Source organism: Dipodomys ordii, unplaced genomic scaffold (genome assembly GCF_000151885.1).
Source record: "Dipodomys ordii isolate 6190 unplaced genomic scaffold, Dord_2.0 Scaffold157, whole genome shotgun sequence".
NCBI lineage: Eukaryota > Metazoa > Chordata > Mammalia > Rodentia > Heteromyidae > Dipodomys > Dipodomys ordii.
The window spans coordinates 2,069,750-2,092,178 of NW_012267373.1; the positions used below are offsets into that span (position 1 = coordinate 2,069,750).

General features: G+C 38.2%; 2 protein-coding genes across 2 annotated transcripts in view; one reads left to right on the forward strand and one right to left on the reverse strand.

Annotated features, from left to right (window-relative positions):
* The window catches only part of Trappc3l (trafficking protein particle complex 3-like), a 44,675-nt gene extending 22,806 nt beyond the window's left edge, over positions 1–21,869 (forward strand). The window contains exons 4-5 of the mRNA XM_013032808.1: positions 17,405–17,590; positions 21,750–21,869. Of these exons, the coding sequence (XP_012888262.1) occupies positions 17,405–17,590; positions 21,750–21,869 (306 nt within the window). The remainder of the gene's footprint in view (positions 1–17,404; positions 17,591–21,749) is intronic.
* Fam26e (family with sequence similarity 26, member E) lies at positions 11,316–15,450 on the reverse strand. Its single transcript, XM_013032807.1, has 2 exons — positions 14,891–15,450; positions 11,316–11,705 (listed from the first exon to the last, which is right to left on the reverse strand). Exons 1-2 carry the CDS (start codon positions 15,437–15,439, stop codon positions 11,316–11,318), a joined length of 939 nt encoding a protein of 312 aa, XP_012888261.1. The 5' UTR covers positions 15,440–15,450.
* Positions 21,870–22,429: the final 560 nt, after the last annotated feature.

Below are 22,429 nucleotides of genomic sequence, written 5' to 3' on the forward strand. Positions count from 1 at the left end.
CTAGGAGTACAGGCTTGAGCCACTGGCACCTGACAGAGCAAGGGTTTTCTTTTTTTTTTCGTTTTTTTTGGGGGGGCGGGTCCGGTCGTGGGGCCTGAACTCTGGACCTGGGCGCTGTCCCTCAGCTCTTCAGCTCAAGGCTAGCACTCTACCACTTAAGCCACCTTCCCAGCCCCCAGAGCAAGAGTTTTCAAACCATCCACAGAGCTCTTGGGTGAATGCTGAAGAAGTGGAGGGCATGAAATGGCTGCCATCCTCCAGACCTTACAACCAATTCTACCAGTCACCTCTCATGTTATTCTACCAGAGTCACTTCTCATGCTCCAAATAAAAAAATAAAATAAAAGTCACTGGATGAAATTGGGGGGGGGGGGAAGTTCACAGAAATGACTGAGATTAAAGTGTTTTGATGGAAACAAAGACCCTCCACCAGTGGCTGAGAGGACTCGCTTATCTGTCAAGAGTACAGGAAGAGCTGAGAGCTGTGTTAAAATGGATGGAAACCGATGAAAGACGAATGTGTGGCTGCATGATGTTTGTGACTGCTTTGCTCCAGTCATGGACAGGGTCAGCGAAACCCACTCACACTCAGCCAACTGCTTAAGGAAGCAAACCAGCCTCTGTGGAACTCTGATTATTATCCCTCATGTTTCCTCCCATGACTAACAAAACCCCGGGGAGAAATAACCTTGCTCTGTTGAAGCCATCAGCATTTATTATTACTGTAGAAACGTCTCCCTTTATGCTAACATCCAGAAATGGAATGTTTTTACAAAGCATCCAGTCGCCATTTTCTAGGGGATGGACACTGCAGAGGATGACTACATTTTGAGCTTCTTTTTAAAGAGAAGTTCTTCAATATCACCCGAGTTCTTACTTTACTAACTTGGTCCTATTCCTTGAAGTAACCCAGTGAATGTGATTCGGTGAATTAACGAATTCATTTCCTCACTTTAACCCAATATTTTATTACAAATTAAGATGTGTAAGGATTTCTTTCTAATATTGATATAGCTTCATGTTTGGAAATTTTGAAATTATAAAAAGAAAGATAGAATCTGAAATGTATAAAATTAAGTGTAGGAAGTAATCTATACCTTATATGAACTTTTCACTGATGAAAGTGCGTTCTTTGGCAATAGTCATTTTCATCTAAGGAAATGAAGCAAACCAGGAAGTTGACCTTGCTGATACAGTAGAAGTATCATTTTTTAGCATAGCTATCCCAAATATCCAGAAACCCCAGATGTAAAAAGTGATCTGAGATGTGAAAGAGGCTAGGGGCTCAGAAGTCAGAGAACTTACAGATGAACCCGTATTCTCTGTGTGCACCTAGAACTCAGTAGATTGGAAACACATGCACTACTGGCTATAACAATTGGAAAAAATTGAAATGTACTCATTCAACATCTTCATTTTACAAACGAGGGAACATGCTTTTTAAAAATAGGTATTATTATCAAGTAGTTGTACAAAGAGGTTCCAATTCTATGTCAGGTTCTGAGTACAATGCATCTTGATCAATGTCACCGCTTCCTTCATTCTGTCCCATTTCCTCCTCCCCTCGCTACCCCCAAGTTATTTAGTTCAGTTTTTACATATTGTACATTGAGTATAATGACTGAATTTTGTCACCCTCCCTCCCTCCATTTGTGCTCCTCTATCAAGGTAATATGCTTTTAAAGGTTAAATGAACACTCAGCATTATAGCACCATGAGACAACATTTGTGCCATAGAAGTTAGGAGTCACTTTTAGGTTCTATAGGTAAAAGTGGCTTAAGCACACCAACTTTTGTGAGTTTTAATATTCTTTATAAAACTGTTACTAGTAATGTATCTCTCTCCATATGCTTGTGTAATTTCGAATCTAGAGTGAACTTAGTTTCAAAAATTAATAAAACTCAGTAGTTGTCTCTTAGTAGTTGTGTCGTTCTCAATTCAAATCAACGTAGGTCCCTGGTAATCATACACAGTAAGAAGGAGATTAAAGAAGAAACTCACCAACTAGATTTTCTTTAAACAAAATGTCATTTCACAATCCAAGGTATATCTCATGGGAGTAAAATGTATGCAAAAGACCTACCCAAAAGTATATTTAGCAAAAATACCAGGCACTCAATCAAAGAAAACATGCTATGAGAATGTAAACAAAACATTATGAAAGTAATTTTAAAAAATAGAATAAGACTTCAGGCGGGGCTTCTCTTCAGCAGCAGAAATCCAAGTGAGGGATGACCAGCAATCAGCAAAAGAACTGACTTAAACATATTAATAATTTTGTTATAGAATTATTATAAAAATTTTCCAGCATACACAAATGTAAAAATAACAAGGCAATGTACCTCTTATTCAGCTTCAAAAGGTCAAAAGTACCAAATACTTTGCCATTTTGTTTAAACAACTTTCTCTATTCTCATTTACTTCCTTTTTCTCTTCTTTTTCCTCTCTTGTTCCCTCTCTGTTCTTCCCTTCCTCCCACAACCTCTCTCTCTGGAGTATTTTGCAGAAAAATATAGATATCATGTCAACATATATATATATATTTATATAATTAGATATAAATCAAAATGCCACTTAACACATGACAAAACTAATTCTCTAAAATTATGTACTACCCATCCATTTTCCTCTAAATATTTCAGACATTTTCTTGCCATTTGTTTGAAATAGGATACAAATAAAGTGCACATATTGTATTATCTCTATATCATATTTATTCTTTATTTCTGCTATTGATCTGTAGAAACACTGAGTAACATATTGTTTCAGGAAGCTTTCTGTCACTGACAAATATCTATGATAAACAACTTAAAAGGAGGAAAATTTTTATTTGGCTCCAGTGTCAGTTTATGGTAGTTTGACCCCGTGGTTTTTAGTCTTGTAATTTGTCAGAACATCACTATACAGATAACATGGTAGAGCAAATCTAGGCAAAAAGAGAACGAGAGGAAGAACCTAGTATCCCAAGATCCCCTCTAAAGTCATGTCCACAAAGACCTAACTTCTTTATATTAGGCTCCAGATCTTAAAGAGTCCACCATTTCCCAATAGCTCTAGGGGCTGGTGACTAAGCCATTAGTACATAAGCTTTTGGAAAACAGTTTAGATCCTGGCTATAGAACCTTTGAAATAGAATGTTCGAAGGGCTGCAAGCTTCAAGTGGTAGAAGTCCTGAGTTCAAAGTCCAGTACCATCACCACCACCAACATCAAAAAGTTCTATATCTAGACTTAGCTGGGTGCATCTTCTTAATGTTAATTCTCTTGCTTTCTGTCATTCATATTTTCTGAAAACTAGAAATTGTGTCCAAATATTTCATTGGCTTCCAATGTAAATTTTTAGAAAATAGTATTTCATGAGTGGCAGTGTTACTTATTCTTTTCTTGCATCACAAAGCACATATATCCGGTTGACATTTTGACAGATGAAAATATACATGTGTAGCTTCAAATTGAATGAGGCCTGATTCATCCTGCCCCCCCCACCTTGACTTTTTTTCTAGCAGTTAAGAAGTTAATATTTATTGCCTAGATCTATTATGTTATTCAGGATTGCAAAAAATCTATATTTTCTTAACTCTGAAAAGTTCTACAAACAATAAAAAGGTGAGTAGGGAGCTATAAATTTCATATAAAACAAGATATAAATTTATTCAAAATAGATATAAAACAGGAACTTTTCACGTACTGGGATAACAATCACTAGAAAAAGAACTGGGAAGAAGAAAAACAGTGACACACAAATAATGTTCACAATAAACCTGCAAAATTTAGGTGAGATAAACTTAAAACGATCCTAATAGACGAAAGTGATCCTTGCACAAATGGAAGAATACCCAAGTTCTTAGACAAATTGATACAAGAATAACAACAAAAAATGTTTGACACAGTATATCTAGGGCAAATTCTGAATTTCTTTTTTTTTTTTTTTTTTTGGGTCAGGTTGTGGGGCCTGAACTATGGGCCTGGGTGCTGGCCCTCAGCTCTTCAGCTCAAGGCTAGCACTCTACCACTTGATCCACAGCGCCACTTCTGGCTTTTTTTTTCTGCTTATGTGGTGCTGAGGAATCGAACCCATGGCCTCATGCATGGAAGGCAAGTGCTCTACCACTGAGCTACCTTCCCAGCCCATTCTGAATTTCTTCTAGTCTACCTTCACCCAAATTGCCTGCTTTACGTTTTTTAGAGCCCCCATTCCTACTGGACCAAGGACTTCTGTATCAGCTGAGAACTCACTAGAAAGTCAGATTTACTGGCCTCGCTCCACAACTATTAAGTCCGACAAGACACTCTAAAGATGCAATTCAGCAATCTACATTTTAATAAGTCGTCCTAATGATTTTAATATGTACTAAATTTGAGAACCACTATCCAAGTGGTTAGGAGTTGGCTAAGGTCTTCTAAACCTGCAGACTTGATCCAGCATGTCAGGGGTGGAGTTCTGTGCATTTCCAACCAACTTCCTCATGATGCTGATGCTGGTGTTCTTTGAGATATAAGACTCGAAGAACCATTTGTTTCCAGCTTACTCCAGGTCTTTTATGTAACCTCCCCTTTTCTGATTTGGTTCTCTATATTAATGGCAAATAATAATTTAATGTATTACTCCTCCCAATGATATGTTTGCTTTAAATGGAATCTAGCCCACAGCACTGTGCTCCTTTCAAACAAAATTTTAAAAGTTTATTAAAAATACTTCTCAAGTTTTTTTTTTTTGCTGGAACTGTTTTGAAGGTAGCATTTATGACTGAATTTAGCATTTATTCAACTAATCTATAAAAGATACACTGCCAACTGAAATCTAAAGAGGAATAAAACATTTAGGAAAAGCCTATGTATAGAGATAAGCTTTGTATAAATCTCTCTATAAATATAATTGCCTGTTGTTTTTCTCTTTCTATGAATTTTAATTCTTTTTTGTATGTATGTTGTTGTCTATTACTTCAGACAATACTTAACCCTCTCCATTTAGTGGCTTATATATTTATTTTAGCTCATGATTCCTTGGGTCAGAAATTCAGATAAGATGAGAAAGAGAGAGGGGGGAAGGAGAAAGAGAGGGGGGGAATGAGACAGGGCAGGGCAGGACATAGTGGGGACTTCTCTACTAAGCCAACAGCATCAGTAGAGCTGGCATGCATATTTAAGTAGAGCTTTGGATTTGGAGCCTTTTGTTCTAGCTGTTGGCTGGCCTTCCTACTTTTCTACTCTCCGTGTATTGTGTTCTGAATTTCCAAAATGGACTCTCCACTCCTGTGTCTGCCACATAAGGATTTCACTCTGACTCTCCCTCCTTACTTTCCTATTCCTACTCCCTCCTCTCTTTCTCTACTTGAGAACCTTATATATCTTCATGACTTGGAGGATTCTAGATAATTAGACTTCTTACATGGTGGCTAGATTATTGACCATTGCATTTTGCCAAGGGATAAACTTAAATACTAAAAATCCAATTTTATATTCTGTCATGTTTTTAATTGGTTTATTAAGTCCAGATTCAAAGTATGGAGAATCAGCCTTTATCTCTCAATTTGACCTATTCAGATGTATTTAATTTACAATGTGTAATAGTTAATCTAGGGCATTGATATGATTAGATTATAGGATACTTAGGTGGATGGTAAGCCTTCATTTCAGGATATGTCTGCAAGGAAGGTTCTAAAGTGCTTGTTATTTGAATCAGTGCACTGAATAAGGAAGATCCACCCTCACCTAATGTGAATGGGGCCCATCCAATTCATTGAGGACTTAGAGATAACAAAAAGACAGGTGAAGGATACATTTGTGAGGTTCTGTCTTTCTTTGTCTCTTTCTCTCCTTTCTCTGTATATGCATATGTGTCTCTTCTCCCTTTCTTATATTCTTTTCCTATTCTTCTCATTCTCCTTCTCTTAGAATTGTGTCACCCATACACTCTTGTCTTTGGACATCAAAACTCCAGGTTGTCTAACTTTATTCTCTGAGATTTACAACATTGTCTTATCTGGGCCTCACTTAATGGGTTGGACAGATAAAAAGAGACAGATTCAAGTTCTACCCATGAAATATACTATCCTCTGCCTTCCAAAAGGAGAAAAAATGGGGCAATATTAGAAATATTAGAATATTAGAAACCTATCTTAGAGAATGCAAAGCCATTAAAGTCTAAGTAGAAAAACAGTTATGCCATTCTTTAGATCTTTGGTGATTCTTCAGGGCTCATGAAAAGCTTGGTCTCCAGTTTGGTGCTATTGGAACATAGTCACAGAAAGAGTTGGAGCATAGTGGGAGGTCTTTAGGTCATTGGGGCATGCCCTCAAAGAGAGAAATAGCTCTAAAAACATGTTCTTTTCTATTGTTTTTACTTCCTGGTCATATATGGCTTTGTTTTTCCATGTGATTTCACCATGGCAAACTATTTTTGCCACAGAGAAATGGGACCAGTTTATCATGGGTTCAAACTTCAAAAACTGTGAGCCAAGATACATCTTATTCCCTAATGAGTCAATTTATTTCAGGTATTTGTTCTAGTGACTGAAAGCTATCTAACACAAAGTATTAGCTGAAATATCTGAATTATGCCATGTTAGAATACATAAGAGTTTTCTGCTACTGATGAGTTCACCGGGTAGCAGAACGCAGCCTTCCACACAGCTAATTTTTATAAAAATTAATCATCAGGATTTTAAGTACTGTACCATATTTGAAATTAATAATGCCACCATTTTCCTGTTCAATTTAATAATTCTAGTGGCGCTTCAAGTGTTCCAACTAGAAAACCACATGCATATTTTAAAATATATTTAGATACATATATACTTTATAATACATTACTAAATGTGTAATATATTTAATGATGTGTCTACCAAACCTTATTTTTTGTAACATTGGCCAGTCATTTTCCCCCCTCCGTTTCCATTGTTTGTGAATAAACTGAATGAGTTCTAAGACTTCTAAATTTATTAGGTGACCTTGAAGAAAAAGTTAAGTTAAAGCCTTGCAGAAAAATAGCATATTAAAATTTTATATAAATTTATTTTATATAAATTTATTTTATATAAATTTATTTTAATGTCCTTTGATGTTTTCCTTGTATGGGAACGTACCAAATTTGTTCAAAGAACACTTTCCAATCCTTTGCTGTTGTGTAATAGAGCAATAGTAGAATAAGACAAGATGCCTGGGTTTGTTGTTCTTTGACTTCTGAGAAAGTTAGAAGTTTAAAAAAGAAGTCATCCTGGGCATGGATTGACTGTAATGTCTTCCATATACTTCAAGTATCGACCTGAGGAAGAATTGCAATTGCAGACTTCAGTGGATGTCTTCTAAAACATCCCCAGATATCTCATTTCAGGGTGCTGATACCCAATGTGTGTGTAACCTTCTCTGGAGGGTTACCATTGGGCTACTGACTATGTCTTACTTAGAATCATCTAGGCCTCACCCTCTTTTGTTCTGAAATAACTCAAAGCCACATAAGAAGCCCTAGCATTCACTTTAGATTAAGGTCAAGGCTCATGGCCCAGAATTTTCTATGATATTGATTAGACTAATATTCATCTGAAACCTCATTTTCTTGTGTCTATTCTGCTAAGAGGCTTCTTTTGAGCACATTACTTTTTAGGAAATCACTTACACACAGTTTCACAGGTGAGGTATTGCTTCTAGGGACCCTAACCTAAGACAACAAATTGTCTATACCTCGGAAGTCTCCTAAGACCGGCTTGTCTCCTTGCCTGTTCCCTTTGGACACCCAAGAGCAGATGCAATTTGTTTCCTTTATCTTCACCTATTTCCTCCAAGACAGATAAGGTTTCTTGAACGTGTTTCCCTTTTGAGTAAAGTACTCTTCTACAGGGATGGGGAGCAAAAGTCAGGATGAATACATGACTCATCCCAGAGCCACGTGTTCCAGAGTAAGAGGATGAACCCCTCTTCTACTTACTGAGCTACAGAAAAAGTACCCCAGGCTGCTGGCTTGTTACTAGGCAGTTTGGAGATTCTTGAATGAGGCATCCCGGTCATGAGGAAGCTTCTTAATTGTAGAAAGCCTCTGGGGCTCAGGATGACAGCAGCAGGCCCCAGAGCTGACTCCTCAATCTTCAGCTTCCTCCTGTTAAGCTACTTTTGTAGAACTGCTGATTCAGATTTCCACTAGCCAAAAGATGCATGTGGACCCCTGGTTCCTAGGTGGCTTTTTCAGGCTTAGCAGACTCGTTAGGGCAGGCAAGCTTCAAGTTAGGAAGCAATAAGAAGGTTTGTGTTTTTGAGTTTCACCTCTCTATTCTGACATCTCTGCCCTTTTCACGCCTATCTCCCTTCTCTCTCTCTCTCTTTCTCACATACATAACTAATACCAAACCTCTAAAACCTGAAGGATATAATACATACCTTTCTGCACTCACATGCAACAGTAAAAACTAACCACCAGGAATGTAAATGTGGGTTTTCTCCAACTCATCAGAGGGATGAGGGTAAGGTTAAAGATTTCACCTCTTTAGTCTCATGGTTAGTTCCTCTGACAAATCAGTCCTCATCCTCAGACTACCCAGGAAACACTGGACACCTCATTAGCACACAAAAAGATACAGCATGGAAATTCCAAGGGTTTCAGAGGCACTGTGCCAGGAATGGGCATGAAAACAAAACAGATTTCTGATCAGTCACAACTCCACAGATTGTTGGTCTTAGACCTATGAGGATTTCCTTTCAGTTTGGCATCATGTTTCATGGTAGTAGAAGGCTAATATCCAGCTTTCTCTAACTAGCACACTAGTGATGTAAGTGTACTCACAGCCTAAAACATACCTCCCTTTCCTTAAGTACAATTCCACTCAAAGACTTCAGGGAAATTTACACACACACACACACACACACACACACACACACACACACACACACACACACATATATATAAATTACATGGTAGAATCCAAGTTCGCATTCCTAATAAATGGGAAACTGTAAAACAATTTTTTTCTGGTACTACTCTGAGTAGCAACCCCATATCTTCAATCATGGCTGATTTACTCTGCAACACTCTCTAGGCTTGTGTGCTCTCCCCTCTCCTCAATTTATATATTGAAGCCTAACCCCTATTGTAGTAAGATTAGAAGGTACAGAATTAATGTCCTTAAAAAGATACCCTAGTGACTTTACTTGTCTTGACACCATATGGGGAAACAGTGAAGAGTCAGCAACTTGAGGGACAACCTCAACCCTGACCATGCTGGCAACCTGATTACCAAATTGCAACTTATAAAGAGTAAAACATCAATTTATATTACCTATAAACCATTCACTCTATGGTATTTTGTTATAGTAGCCCAAACAGACTAAAATACACTCATGGCTTCTGGATCCTTAAGCCTACAACCCATATAACATTAGTCCACAGAGTGTTTTTAATTTTAAAATCACTGTTGGTGAGAATGTAAACTTGTTCAGCCACTCTGGAAAGCAATGTAAAGGTTCCTCAAAAGACTAAACATAGAGCTTCCCTATAGCCCAGCAACTCCACTCCTGGGCATTTATCCTGATTTTTTTTTGTCTTTTCTTTTTTGGTACTGGGGATCGAACCCAGGACGTTGTGCTTGCTAGGCAAGCGCTTTGCCACTGAGCTACATCCCAGCCCCATTTATTCTGATTTGCATTCCAAATCAGGCCATGCTAAAGCTACCAACACAAGCATGTTCATTGCAGTATTGTTTACCATAGCTAAGATATAGAATCAATCCAGTGGACAAATGGTTTAAGAAAATATTGTTATATATTGATATATGTATATATACATATATATAATAGAATTCTACTCTTCTATTAGAAAGAATGATATTGTAACATTTGTAAGGAAATACAAAGGCTTGGAAAAAATAAGTGAAGTAAGCAGACTCAAAGAAACATAGATTGCATTGTTTCCCTCATTTGTGGTAACTAGATTGTGTCTATAAATTTACAAGTAAACACACAGGATGGTAAAAGACAAAAAAAATACACTTGGACATGATAAATTTTATAGCTCTCTAGACATTCATACAGTGAGACCAAAGGAGGATATTCTTAGGAGAGGATTACAAAGGGTCAATAACTATGTGCTTAAGATCATATAAAAGGATGTTAATTGAAATGAACTCCAAGAAATGGAAATGAGAGTTTTTTTCCTTTGTTACTGTTTTGGTTTTCTTTATCTTTTGTCCTGTTTGTTAGTTTATATGTCTTTAGGAGGGAAAGGGGGAGGGGATACACAGCAAGGGTGGGACAAAGATGAACAAATGCAGCAGTGATTCTCACTAGGCACTGTGTTAAAAATTAACTGTACAATTTGTGGGAGAGGGACAGGAGGGAAAAAACTGGGAGAAAACGAGGGAAGGGGTGACACTACAAAAAGAAATGTACTCATTACCTGACTATAGCCCTTCTGTATATCATCTTGCAGTAGCAATAAAAATACATTAAAAAAGAAAAGAAATGAACTTTCAGTTCAAGGAATGTGGTTTTTTTTTATTTCTGTCGTTCATGGGCTTGAACTCTGGGCCTGGGCACTGTCCCTTAGCTCTTCAGCTCAACACTAGCGCTCTACCACTTGAGCCACAGTGCCACTTCTGGCTTTTTCTGCTTATGTGATGCTGAGGAATTGAACCCAAGGCCTCATATACATTCAGTCTACCACTGAGCCATCTTCCCAGCCCCAAGGAATGTGGTTTAATATATAATATTCAGGTATTTGTCTTTATCATCATGTAGTCATATAAGTATGTATATATCTATATACAAATATAATTATCATTTTGGTCTGTGAAGTCAAATGTGACTGGGTCCGCAAAAGTCATGATGCAGCACTGCATGCATGTGTAAACCTATAGATATCATACTCTTGCAATTGTTTGTTTTTCAGAACTGAGATCTTCAGATTCTGAGGTAATGATTTTCAAGTGGAAGGAACCAATTCATGCATATTGAAAGGCAGTAGAACAGAATTATACAAGTATTCCTACTATGTTGAATATAGCTACAGTCCTTGTTGGCTATCTTGTTCCCTCACAATCCACTACTTCTACCCCAGATACCATGACCAATATTTACAGAGACCCCTTGCAAAAGTCTATATGCTGAATTTTAAAATCTTAGAACTTGGAGCAATGTGTGGGCCCACAGAACCCAATCTTCTACTAACGTAAGAGTCTGTTACCACTTTACATCAATTTGAGCCCATCCTGGCATTGTACTTGGTAGCTTCGAATCAGTTTCCCAAATCTGGCAATACAAGGTTGTTATTGATGCAGAAGGAAGCTGTCAGAATAGTATACTTCTGGACACTTCAAGTCAGTGATGATGAGCTATAGATTGTGGGCAGAACCAACAAGGACCATTGCTGTCTCATCATCCTGGGAGCAAGGAGCCAAGCCATCTTCCACCACCCTGTGGAGGGTGCTGTAGTGTTGTCGACTTGGGTGGAAAGAATGCAACTCCGAAGCAGCTTCCCAGGCAGCAAAAGTGGGCATGGGAAAGACATCTGGTCTCTTGTTTTCAAAAAAGCATTTCAGATTCCTGTCACTCAGTTTGTTGGCATAGTCCAAAAATGTATTTTCCAATTGCTCTTTCTCCTTTTGTGCATATGTCTTCCAAAAGCTTAACTGTAAATAGCTCACATTAGACCGACAGCGTGCATAACAAGTGGTGAGCAGGGAGAAGAAGGATGCTGAACAAATCAGGATCCATCCTAGAATCTTAGGAAGAGATACAGATTGAGGGCATGTAAAAGCAGAATGACAACACAAAGGCAGTTCTACCACAGAGGTAGCATTATTAGAATATGTCTAACTAAATTAATACAAGTTCTTACCATAGGTCATTGGAAATCACCTTAAACTTTTCAACACTTTTTAACAGTCAAAATAGAGTTCAAATTGGCCTTATACCTAGTCACCTAACCAAGATTATTGCTATGTAAAATAACCAGAAGGCTAGTGAATAGAAAAGAATAAAAAGTATAGATTATTAAGTATTGGATAAAGCTCACAAATGGTATTAGCTATTAGAGGAAAAACCTCTGTGCCTGAGTAATTGTGGCTTTTGAAGGAATTACCAGTTTATTAGCCAGGTATTTTTATATATATATATATATATATATATGTATATATTATATCTATCATCTCTCACTACATATCTATAATAAATATAATATTTATAAGTATGTTTATAAATATAATTCATAATAAATTAAAATATATAATTTCATGTGACTATCTGCAGAGCAGCAAAATGGTTGTTATTTATTATCCATATTGAAGAGAGACAGACTTGATATAATAAGGAGGCTGAACTTGTAAAAAAACAAATCCTGTCTAAATGCTGAGGAAAAAAAAATAGCCATTCTTGATCTTGGGGATTACTTCTTCTCAAGTTTGGTCATTAAAATAAAAGCAAACTCCCTGTTGAGTAGCTATGGTCCTGCTAATTTTTAAAAATTATTTAGAAACAAAAGCCACATCACTCAAGATAGCTTCTAATTTTAAGTATTTAAATTCTATTTTCCATAATTAGAATTAATTTAATATTTAGACAACTAACAGATTTCCTCAAAAGTATCTCTTGATATTTAGTTCAATGACCTATTAGCAGATGGATCATTTGAAACATCAATTTGTTACTAAACCCACCAAGACCATTACAGAACCCCAAATTAGCTTTAGATCAGTGATTTCCATGCTCTGTCTCATTCATGAGGTGATCGGAGTCTCACTTTTTACATATAGGCCAACTTTGGATTGACATTACTTGGGTTTAAATCCTAGATTTCCCCTCATTGTGGATGTTGTCTGTACCTCTCAGACTTTCTTCAGCTATAAAATGGGGGTTGCACATCATAGAGGTATTTTGGAAAATCGTGAAATTTTCCTGGGCTCATCATTTCTCTTTCTCTACAAGTAGGCCACCTTACCTCCCTCAGTACCTGAGCCAACTAGCTGAGTCTGAAACTATTTGATCAGCTTTGGGTCATCTTTCCCCTTTTTCATGAAGTCAGCATTGACCTGCTCTTATCTGAGTGTGGAACCTTCTCCTTCCTCAAATTCACAATATACACAGTCTAATTAGATTGCATTGGATGCTTCCACTTCAATCTCCAGAGCATTCCTGGTAGTTTTCTCTTCAACTTAGGACATTATGATGTTCTAGAATCTTTATGTCCACTTTCATCTCTTTAAATCTCTCAACAATTCTCTAAGGTAGGTGTTATTATCCCTCACAATGAGACAACTAGAGCTCTAGCTGTAGGTCACTAGCTCAGGGGTGGCAGTATCAGCGTTCAAATCCAAAGCCAGCTAACTCAACACTGAGCTTTTTCCACTGTTCCCTTCTGTCTTCCTTAAGAATAGAGTCATCTAGCTGGATTTCTTGTTGCCAGGCCCCACCCATGGATGAATGCACTTTTCCACCCCCACCCACATGCCCAATTATTGGTCTGGACTATACACTGCCTCCTGCCATGTGAACCTTATGGTCAGCATCTGCTATTGCTACATCAGCCTTCATCCACATCTTTCAGGTATCCGCCCATAGAAATCAGCCCCAGGTCCTTTTCATCCTGCTGAAAAGTCAACAGGTCATTGTACCCAGTCTTGGCTATGACAGGATGCGCCTGTGTTTACATAAGAAAAGCTTACCCAGTGCTAAGTGTGAACCTGGCACTGACTGAATGGAGCCTGGTGCCTGAGGACATAAACCGTAATTCCTGTGTTCTGTCATAACATTTGTAATTATTACCTTCCTTCAACAAAAGAAGGAAGACTTTTAGGAGCTCGGCAGGTTTTTATCAAAATGTATTTTATACAAAAAGCAAAAGATTTTGCTTGGGGACAATTTTTGGCTTATCAGTTTATAAAGAAAATGTGACTTTGCTGTCTATTATTTTGGAATATATGATTGATCCTAAGAACAGACTTTGCTTGATGTGTATAAAAGCAGATCTTATTGAAAAATTATATTTAAGTACATACACTATTTTCAATGCTTTTTTTTCTGAAATGAGTATTATTTCTGACAAATTTTGAAGTTCTTCACTCTCACTGCTTGTTTTGATTTGGAGATACAATTCCCACTATTCACAAGGTCTATGCATCTGGATTTCTGGTCATGTACCTGAGGAGATGACTGACTAAGATATCCTTGTGTCAGTTAAGTGAAGCTTAAGTTTTCTCCTCCTAAATAAAACTGTCTCTCAAAATGTGAGTTTCTAAAGTAACATAAGAAGTTCTTTTGCTGTACAGTACAAAGAGTAAAATACATCATCTCCCTAGTGAATATGGTCGCTTTTCACTGAAAGTTATTTAAGACTACTAAGTCCTTTTTTAGATGGGAAATGCTTCTCAAGTTTGTCAATATTATTAATACACAGAAACAGCAATTGCGGGAAACCATTCAAGAGAATCCCTGTGGCAATTATGTTACAGGCAACAAAAGTAGTAGATCAGATGGCTCAGACATATTTTAATAATATGTTTGTGTTTCTCTGAGAAACCAGTTTGAAAATAAATAATTGATAGAAAGCAGTAATTCTTAATTACAGCCCCCCCATTAACACGCAGTTTAGAATTGGCTGTTATGCATTATTTACAAAGTCAACCTAGAGAGATTGTTTTAAAGTACTTAAGTATTTACATATGCATAACCCAGAGGATGTTTTCTTTTCAGAAATGGAAAAGATAGAATCCAACCAGCAATTTTACGGAGCCATCCAGCTTTTAAAAAGCATTTCCTGAGATTGTCTTAGCACTGTATCAGATTCCAATTTCCATCTAGTTTAATTATTTGGGCAAGATTTAGACTCCTCCCCGAACAAGAGAACAGAGAGAATACTTTCAATTCATGTTTATGAGAGAGAGAGAAAGAAAAAAGATGAGTTTCTTCTTACCTGAGACTGGGCTTGAAGAGACAGTTTCACTTCTTCATTGTCCATGGGTAGCATGCTAGTTTTGCCACAGGATACTTTGTATAGCTCTTCCCAGCATTCTTTGGGTTTGCCGTGACAAATCAGTTCCAGAAGTCTGGAATTTTTCGTCCCGCTCATGGCACATTCATAAAACGTCCCATTAAGCAAAGCCACAGAAAGCCACATCACTGGAGCCACCAAAGAACTCAGAGTGATCTGTCCTAGGACATAGAAGAAGCGGCAGTTGTGGCCCCTGGGGAAGATTTTCCTGGGATTGACACAACAACCTGTGAAGAGTTTCCATGCCTTGTTGTTGAGAAAGAATCCAAGGATCAGTAACACCCAGGCAGGAGCAAAAAGGAAAACCAACCCATAGGCCATATTTTCAGTGCTACAGGGGCATTTGAAAGCCACCAGTGAGAAGAGGCGTTCACCTCCCAAGGTCAGCAAAGCCATGAAGCTGTAGCCAATAGCAGTTTTTTGATTCAGAAAGAACTTTAAAATGCTTTGAAAAGCTTCCATGTTGGACATACACAAAGAGGGGAAATGCTGCTCTTGCTATTGACACTGCAGCTGTGGCTGTGGCTGGGTGAGGGTGGAGTTCTTTCTTCATTAGAAACAACAGTCCTCCTTCTCTGGCTGAATTCAGCCAGATAAGGAAACAATGTCATTCCCTAGGAATGCGTGTTTCCCAACAGTGTTCAGATAATGCCTCCTACTGGTGGATGCTGGGCCGTGAACTGGCTGCCTAAACACAGAAGTAGAATACATTCAAAGTGCATGGACTCCTTTTTAAATATTATTTCCATGTCCCTTGGATTAAAAGACAAAGAAATTCTCATGCAAAGAGGTTAGAAATTTTCCAGTGGAAAGAATCAACACTAGCAGAAATGGGTTTCAATCAATTGGGAACCAAATCAAATCTCCACATTCAGACTTTCAAGATCTTTTATTCTCTTGTTATATGACTTACAATTTAGAAGACAGGGATTTATCTTATGCCTTCTGAAAGAGGTTTGAATTCAAAGATTTCCACCATATTTTACAAATTAGTATGTTTTAAATTTATATGTGAAGGTTTTAAAGACAATTGGAATTTTGAAGCAAAACAGGAGCTATCATTTTTCTTTTCTGGGCCAGTGTAGTAACTTCTTCATTAGTAACTCTCCCTCTTGCTGCATGCCCCCTGTACCTACAATAGTAAAATTCACCCTCCACATTGCCACAGAGGTTTAAAATATACATGATTCTGCATAACCCATTCCAAGCTTTAGAGCTCCCCACTGCTCACAAGTTGATAGAGGTACAACTTCTTTGAACCTCATTGTGATATTTCATGTCATATTCCTAGTACTTACAATGCTTCTCATCTCTACCCCCACCTTGTCAGCTTTTCAAATGCTAACTCATGTCTTCATGAGTTAGCTAATACATGCTAATTCATGTCTTCTGGTACTAAACACAGTATCAAACATAGAGTGAATGCCCCGTCAGCAACTGTTTTGCAAAGGGATATTGAACTCACATTGCACGAGGCATTTGGTAGGCCCAATATGTTCTGAATGAATGATCAAAGAACTTCTTATGGTTTTACACTATGACTAAAGAAAATTGCTTTCACTTCTTTTCCATGCTGCTCTTAATTTAAAACATTAGTTAATTAAGACGTTTGAAGGATTACAACATGTCAAGTTGACACGTTTTTATTAATTAACTACAGACCTGTGTGTTTTGTGAAAAGAAATTGCCTTGGACTCTGAGCCAAGGAACTAAGTTATACTACAATCTTGGCTGTATCCTTTTTGCTTTTTCTGAAACAGAAAAGCTTGCTCATTTGAAAAGTAGACGTTCAAAAGAAATAGATTCCAAGATTTCTTCCATCTCTCCCTTGTAAAATTCAAGTGCTATAAAACACTGTTTTTGAAAATTACTTTATGTCTCAGTTTTGTTTCTCTCACCAATATCCCTTACTCCTTCTCAGAGATCTGTTTGTCTACAATAATAGGATTCTCCTTCCATACACATCCATAGCTGTCATCGATCCAAAGCTTACTTGGCTCTAGCCAGGACTTCCCTGTTGGGGCATAGGTGTCTGAGATCCCCTCTCCTTCAGGACCTTAGTTTTGCTAATACTAATGTGACGGATACCATACTGTTATGTCCATGAGTAATAATCTTTGAATCTCTCACTCTCCTAAAGGAAATGCATATTTTTAAATGCATGTTTTGCAAAAATATTGCCTTATGGCAGTTTTCCATAAGCTATAATGTATCCCTTAGGATTTTCCATCAAACTAATAAAAGGATTAAACACCCTCACATGGCACAGAGTCAATAAATTGTAAAGCTAAGTGTGAGTCCAGATGTCCTCACTGAAGACTTGTCTTAATCATACTGCTTCAATGCCTGGAACGGAGTATTTCATTATCCTGCTAATAGATATTTGTTCTACACCAACTGTTATTAAATTCTCCACTTCCCCATCTTTATTTTTAGGTTGCTTTCAAGATGTACTTGGGAATTACACCAAGTGTGACCTGTCACAATTCAAGCAGAAATGAATTTTCCCTGATTCTAGACAAGAATCCTTTGGCAGAGTTTGTGGAGGAGCTGCCGGCTGGGCGATCTTCTCTGTGCTACTGCAGCTTACTCTGTGGGGTTATCAGAGGTGCCCTGGAAATGGTAAGGGGAAAGAGAGAGAGAGAGAGAGAGAATGCATTTACTTCATTTTCCACTTGTGTTAGTTATCTAGTACTGATTTAAAAAAATACCTCAAAACCAAGACACAGTTTGTAAGGATGAGAATTTTGGAGCATTTCAGCTGGGTAACTGGGGCTCAGAACCTTTCCAAGGTTAGCACACGTGGATTTGAGTTATTAGCCAGGGTTACAACCTCTGCAGTCCTGACTGAAGCTGGAGACCTCCTTCTAAGCTTGTGCAGGTAACCTCAAGCGCTTTCTTGGCCACTGGCTAAGAAGTTGTGTGGATTTTCTAGCTTTATAAACAACTTTGTAGGTCACAAACTCACCATTACAGCTTGGTAACACGTGTTGCCAACCCTGATACAACAAGGGTGAGGACTAGGCATTTCAGGCCATTTTGGAGGTTGCCTTCCACACCTGAATTATTCATTGGTATAACAAATCCAAATGTTAATATCTGTTAAATCCCAGGCATTGATGATGTAAAGATGAGCAGGATGCAATCACTACCCTTAAAGGATCTGATTCAAAGTCATATGTATAAAAAAGTATGATAAATGGCCAGGAGAGGACCGGAGGCAGGAAAGACATCTGTTAATTTTTAGAAATGGAACTGGATTTTGAAAGACAAATGGTAGGTGAAAGGTTTGAGTTAAAGAACAGGAGGAAAATATTTTAGGTAGAAAAATCCAATTGTCCAAATGAGCAAGAAGAGTATTTCATTCCAAGAACCAATAACTGTAATTCATCTGGCACAACTGATACAAAGAGGGAAAGAGGACTTGTTGGGAGAATGAGGTTTGCATCCTTCACAGAAATCAGATTAAAGAAGGAATTCAAGTCAGGTGATGGTGGCTCATACTTGTAATCCTAGCAACTCAGGAGGCTGAGATCTGAGGATCATGGTTCTAAAGTCAGCCCAGGCAGGAAAGTCCATGAGACTCTCATCCCCAATAAACCACAAGAAAACTGGAAGTAGTGCTGTGGCTCAAGCGGTAGAGCGCTTGTATTGAGCAGAAGAGCTCAGGAACAGCACCCAGACCCTGAGTTCAAGCCCCATGACCTACAAAAAAAAAAAAAAAGAATTCGGAGTTCTATACCTGAAGAATTAGAGTCAGTGCAGGTTTATCAATTTGAATTTTTTTCTTTCCTCCTCTTTTTTATCCCAGTCCTGGGCTTGAACTCTGGGCCTGGGCACTGCCCCTGAGCTCTTCAGCTCAAGGGGAGCACTCTACCACTTAAGCCACAGTGCCACTTCTGGCTTTTTCTACTTATGTGGTGCTGAGGAATTGAACCCAAGTCCTCATGCATGCAAGGCAAGCGCTCTACCACTGAGCCACCTTCCCAGCCCTCAATTTGAAATTTTGAACTTTGTGTTCTAGAAATTTTATTCCACTGTCAACATACCAGACAATAGAAGAAGGTTCAGCTTCTCCCCTAGCCCTTTATTGAAAGGATCAATGCTGAAAAGCAGAGAAAGAAGGGCAGTTAGGAAGCCTATGATGCTAACCTCAAACAAAAGCCAAACTCCTTAGAGTGCTCATCACGATCGGTTTGAGCAAGGTTTATGAAGGTAGACAGGTTGTGAGCTGACTTAAGGGACAAGGCTGAAAACAGGATTCAAGAATAACTTTTAGTCCGGGGAACAGCCTGTAGGTAAGGTTGCACTCTGACCAGGAGAGCAAAACCAGGAGTTCATTGGGAATTTGAAGAGGCAAGGGAAAAAATCTCATGTTTGAATCTGCTTTAGTTTGGGTGCCTAACACACCACACAGACACACACAGACACAGACACAGACACAGACACACACACACACACACATACAAAGACAGAAACAGAGACAGAGACAGAGACAGAGGGACTGAAGACATCCAGTGTCTGAAGCTTACGAAGGGTTGTGACTGAAGAATCATTGAAATCAGCCAACAATGAATAGGGAGAGGCTGTAGAGAGAGAAGAAAAGGAAACCTCATATAGAACCCAAAGTAACAGTGAACTAGGAGTAAGTTACAGAATACAAAGACTGCAAAGGATATCAAGAAAGAGTAATAGGGCTGGGAAGGTGGCTCAGTGGTAGAGCGCTTGCCTTGCATGCCTGAGGCCCTGGGTTCGATTCCTCAGTACCACATAAGCAAAAAGAAAAAAGCCGGAAGTGGCGCTGTGGCTCAAGCGCTAGAGCGCTAGCCTTGAGCTGAGGAGCTGAGGGACAACGCCCAGGCGCAGAGTTCAGGCCGCACAACCGGACCCCCCCCCAAAAAAAAAGAAAGAGTAAATACATGTGGCTTAGTGGTAGAGTGCTTGCTTAGCATGCATGAAGCCCTGGGTTTGATTCCTTAGTACCACAGAAAAAGTCAACAGAGAGTGGCAGTGTGGCTAAAGTGGTAGAGTGCTAGCCTTCAGAAAAAGAAGCTCAAGAACAATGCCCAAGCCCTGAGTTCAAGCCCCGGGACTGGCAAAAAAAACCCAATCAAACAAACAAAAACCCCACCCCCCAAAAAAAAACCAAGAGTAAATACAGGTGAAAATATATCAGGAAGAACACAGTATCTCAGGCTAAACAAGATCAATATAGAGACAGTGAAACAAGACCTCAAAAATATTCACACACCTTACCAAAGGATCGTGGCAAACTTTGGTTAAGTTTTTATTGGGAAAGTAGAAAGAGAAGAAGACTGTCATAGTCTATTGAACTGCTATTGGAAGCTTTGGAAGAGGGAAGAGTCAACAAAGTCTCATTTTTCTCCCAGAACCTTTGCTGTTAAGAATGATGGGGCCAGGTAGTAACCGAAGTCTAGGCATATATTGACCTACTCACTAAGGAGCTGCATATGTAATTTTAAAATATTATTATCTTTAAGTAGTTGTACAAAGGAGCTGCCATTTAACAAAGCAGTTGTGAATACAATATATCTTGATCAGTGTCATCATAAATTCTAATTATTTATAATAATTGGGAAGGAGAAAAAGGTAGTTCAAAACCATAAAGCAACAGAAACAATAAATTTTTCGCAAAGATCCTTCATAATTCTATTCCAGCACTTTTGTAGGATTGTCCATCTATATTAATATAGAGACATAGATTTTGATGTAGTTAGATATATAAAGACAGTAAAATGAAATTCACCAATCGCTGAAAGAGAGGGGGAAAATAAGGGTTTCAGAACAAAGTGGAGGGGGTAAAGTTGTTCTATGTATACTGTGTGTGTCTATGGTATTACTACAGTAAAACTTCCTCATGATCTTAATATGTACTAACTAAAAGAAAATTATAAAAAGAAAAGGCTGAGGATAAATTTGGATTTTGTGTTTCAAAGTGCCATCTCTATCCTTCTATTTGGTAGTAAGTACCACAAAGGATGGTATTTGTACTCTGGTATTTGTACCATGTGCCAGATAATTTGGCACATGGAGATGGATTCAATAATTATTAATTACTTATTTGCTATACTCAGACATTTTTACACTTGTGATTGTTTGTAATTAGGTACTTCCGCTAATTTATGTTATTTATCCTAATGATCTTAAATGATTCTGAACTAATTCTGTACAGAGGGTGGTTGAGTTTAATGAATTCTGAAATGAGCCCTAAGAACTTCCTTCATTTGTCTAAAAAGTGGGAAATGCTTCCAAAAAGAAACGAGAGCCAGCTATCAAATATTCATGGCTGTAGTTTCGATCTTTAATTTTATATTTATAATTTATTTAGTTGATATTTTTTTCAAAGCAACTAAAGCCATAAGTCATGGCTAAATGTTGCTAGAATAAGTTATTATATTATTTAGGGGATGACAGAAGGCTTTATTGTCAATCCATTTGGGAGGAAACTTTTAAGAATCCATTTATCCTTGGAAGTTCTACTGGACAAAGCACACTGGGTAAAGGCTATCTTTTCTGGAGATGGAGCCACAGTCCAGCTCTATGCATGAGCAAAGCTCAGCATTGTGTACATGTCTGGAAATCCCAGCCCTGAAGTTGTCTTTCCCTTAGTAAAATCACATGACGGAGGTCATGTGCTGCCAGACCATCTCTGGGCAACACACAGTCATCTGTGGAGCACACTGGATTTGAGAGATGAAGAAATATTTAGAGATTTTTGAAAATTGAATGAAACAGTCCTATTTCGGTTTTTCTTTCCTAGGTTAATTTGGCTGCTGATGTTACATTCTTGCAAGACAGACTAAAAGGCGACAGTGTGACGGAAATAGGAATAACATTCCTGAAAAAGCTAGATGAGAAGAAATATAGACGGAAAAAATGAAGACTAGTGTGCAAACGTTCCACAGGGTGGCTGGCTGAGAGTGGATACGAGCTAACCATGCACAGCTATGGGACTTTTGAATTGCTTCCTTAGCATGGGCTTTGTAATGCTTATAAATCAGGCAGAAATTCGAAATGTCCCCAGGCATGCTTATAAATTACACCTTTTCAAACTTCATGTCCAGAGGATTTTATTTTATTTTTTTCCAGTCCTGGGGCTTGAACTCAGGGCTTGAATACTGTCCCTGAGCTTCTTTTGCTTAAGGCTAGCACTCTACCACTTGAGCTATAGCGCTACTTCCTGGTTTTTCTATTTATGTGGTACTGAGGAATTGAGCCCAGGGCTTCATGCATGCTAAGCAAGCATGCTACCACTAAGCCACATTCCCAGCCCCATCGGATTTTATATATATAGGCAACTCTTATTCAAGAGCAAGCATGACTTTCACATATAACACAATCCATCCTCAGAGAGTGTATTCCATTTACTTACTGTAACTGAAGGGGGAAAAGAAAGAACCTCTTATATAAACAGTTTGTGTATAGGTGTCTAGTATTATC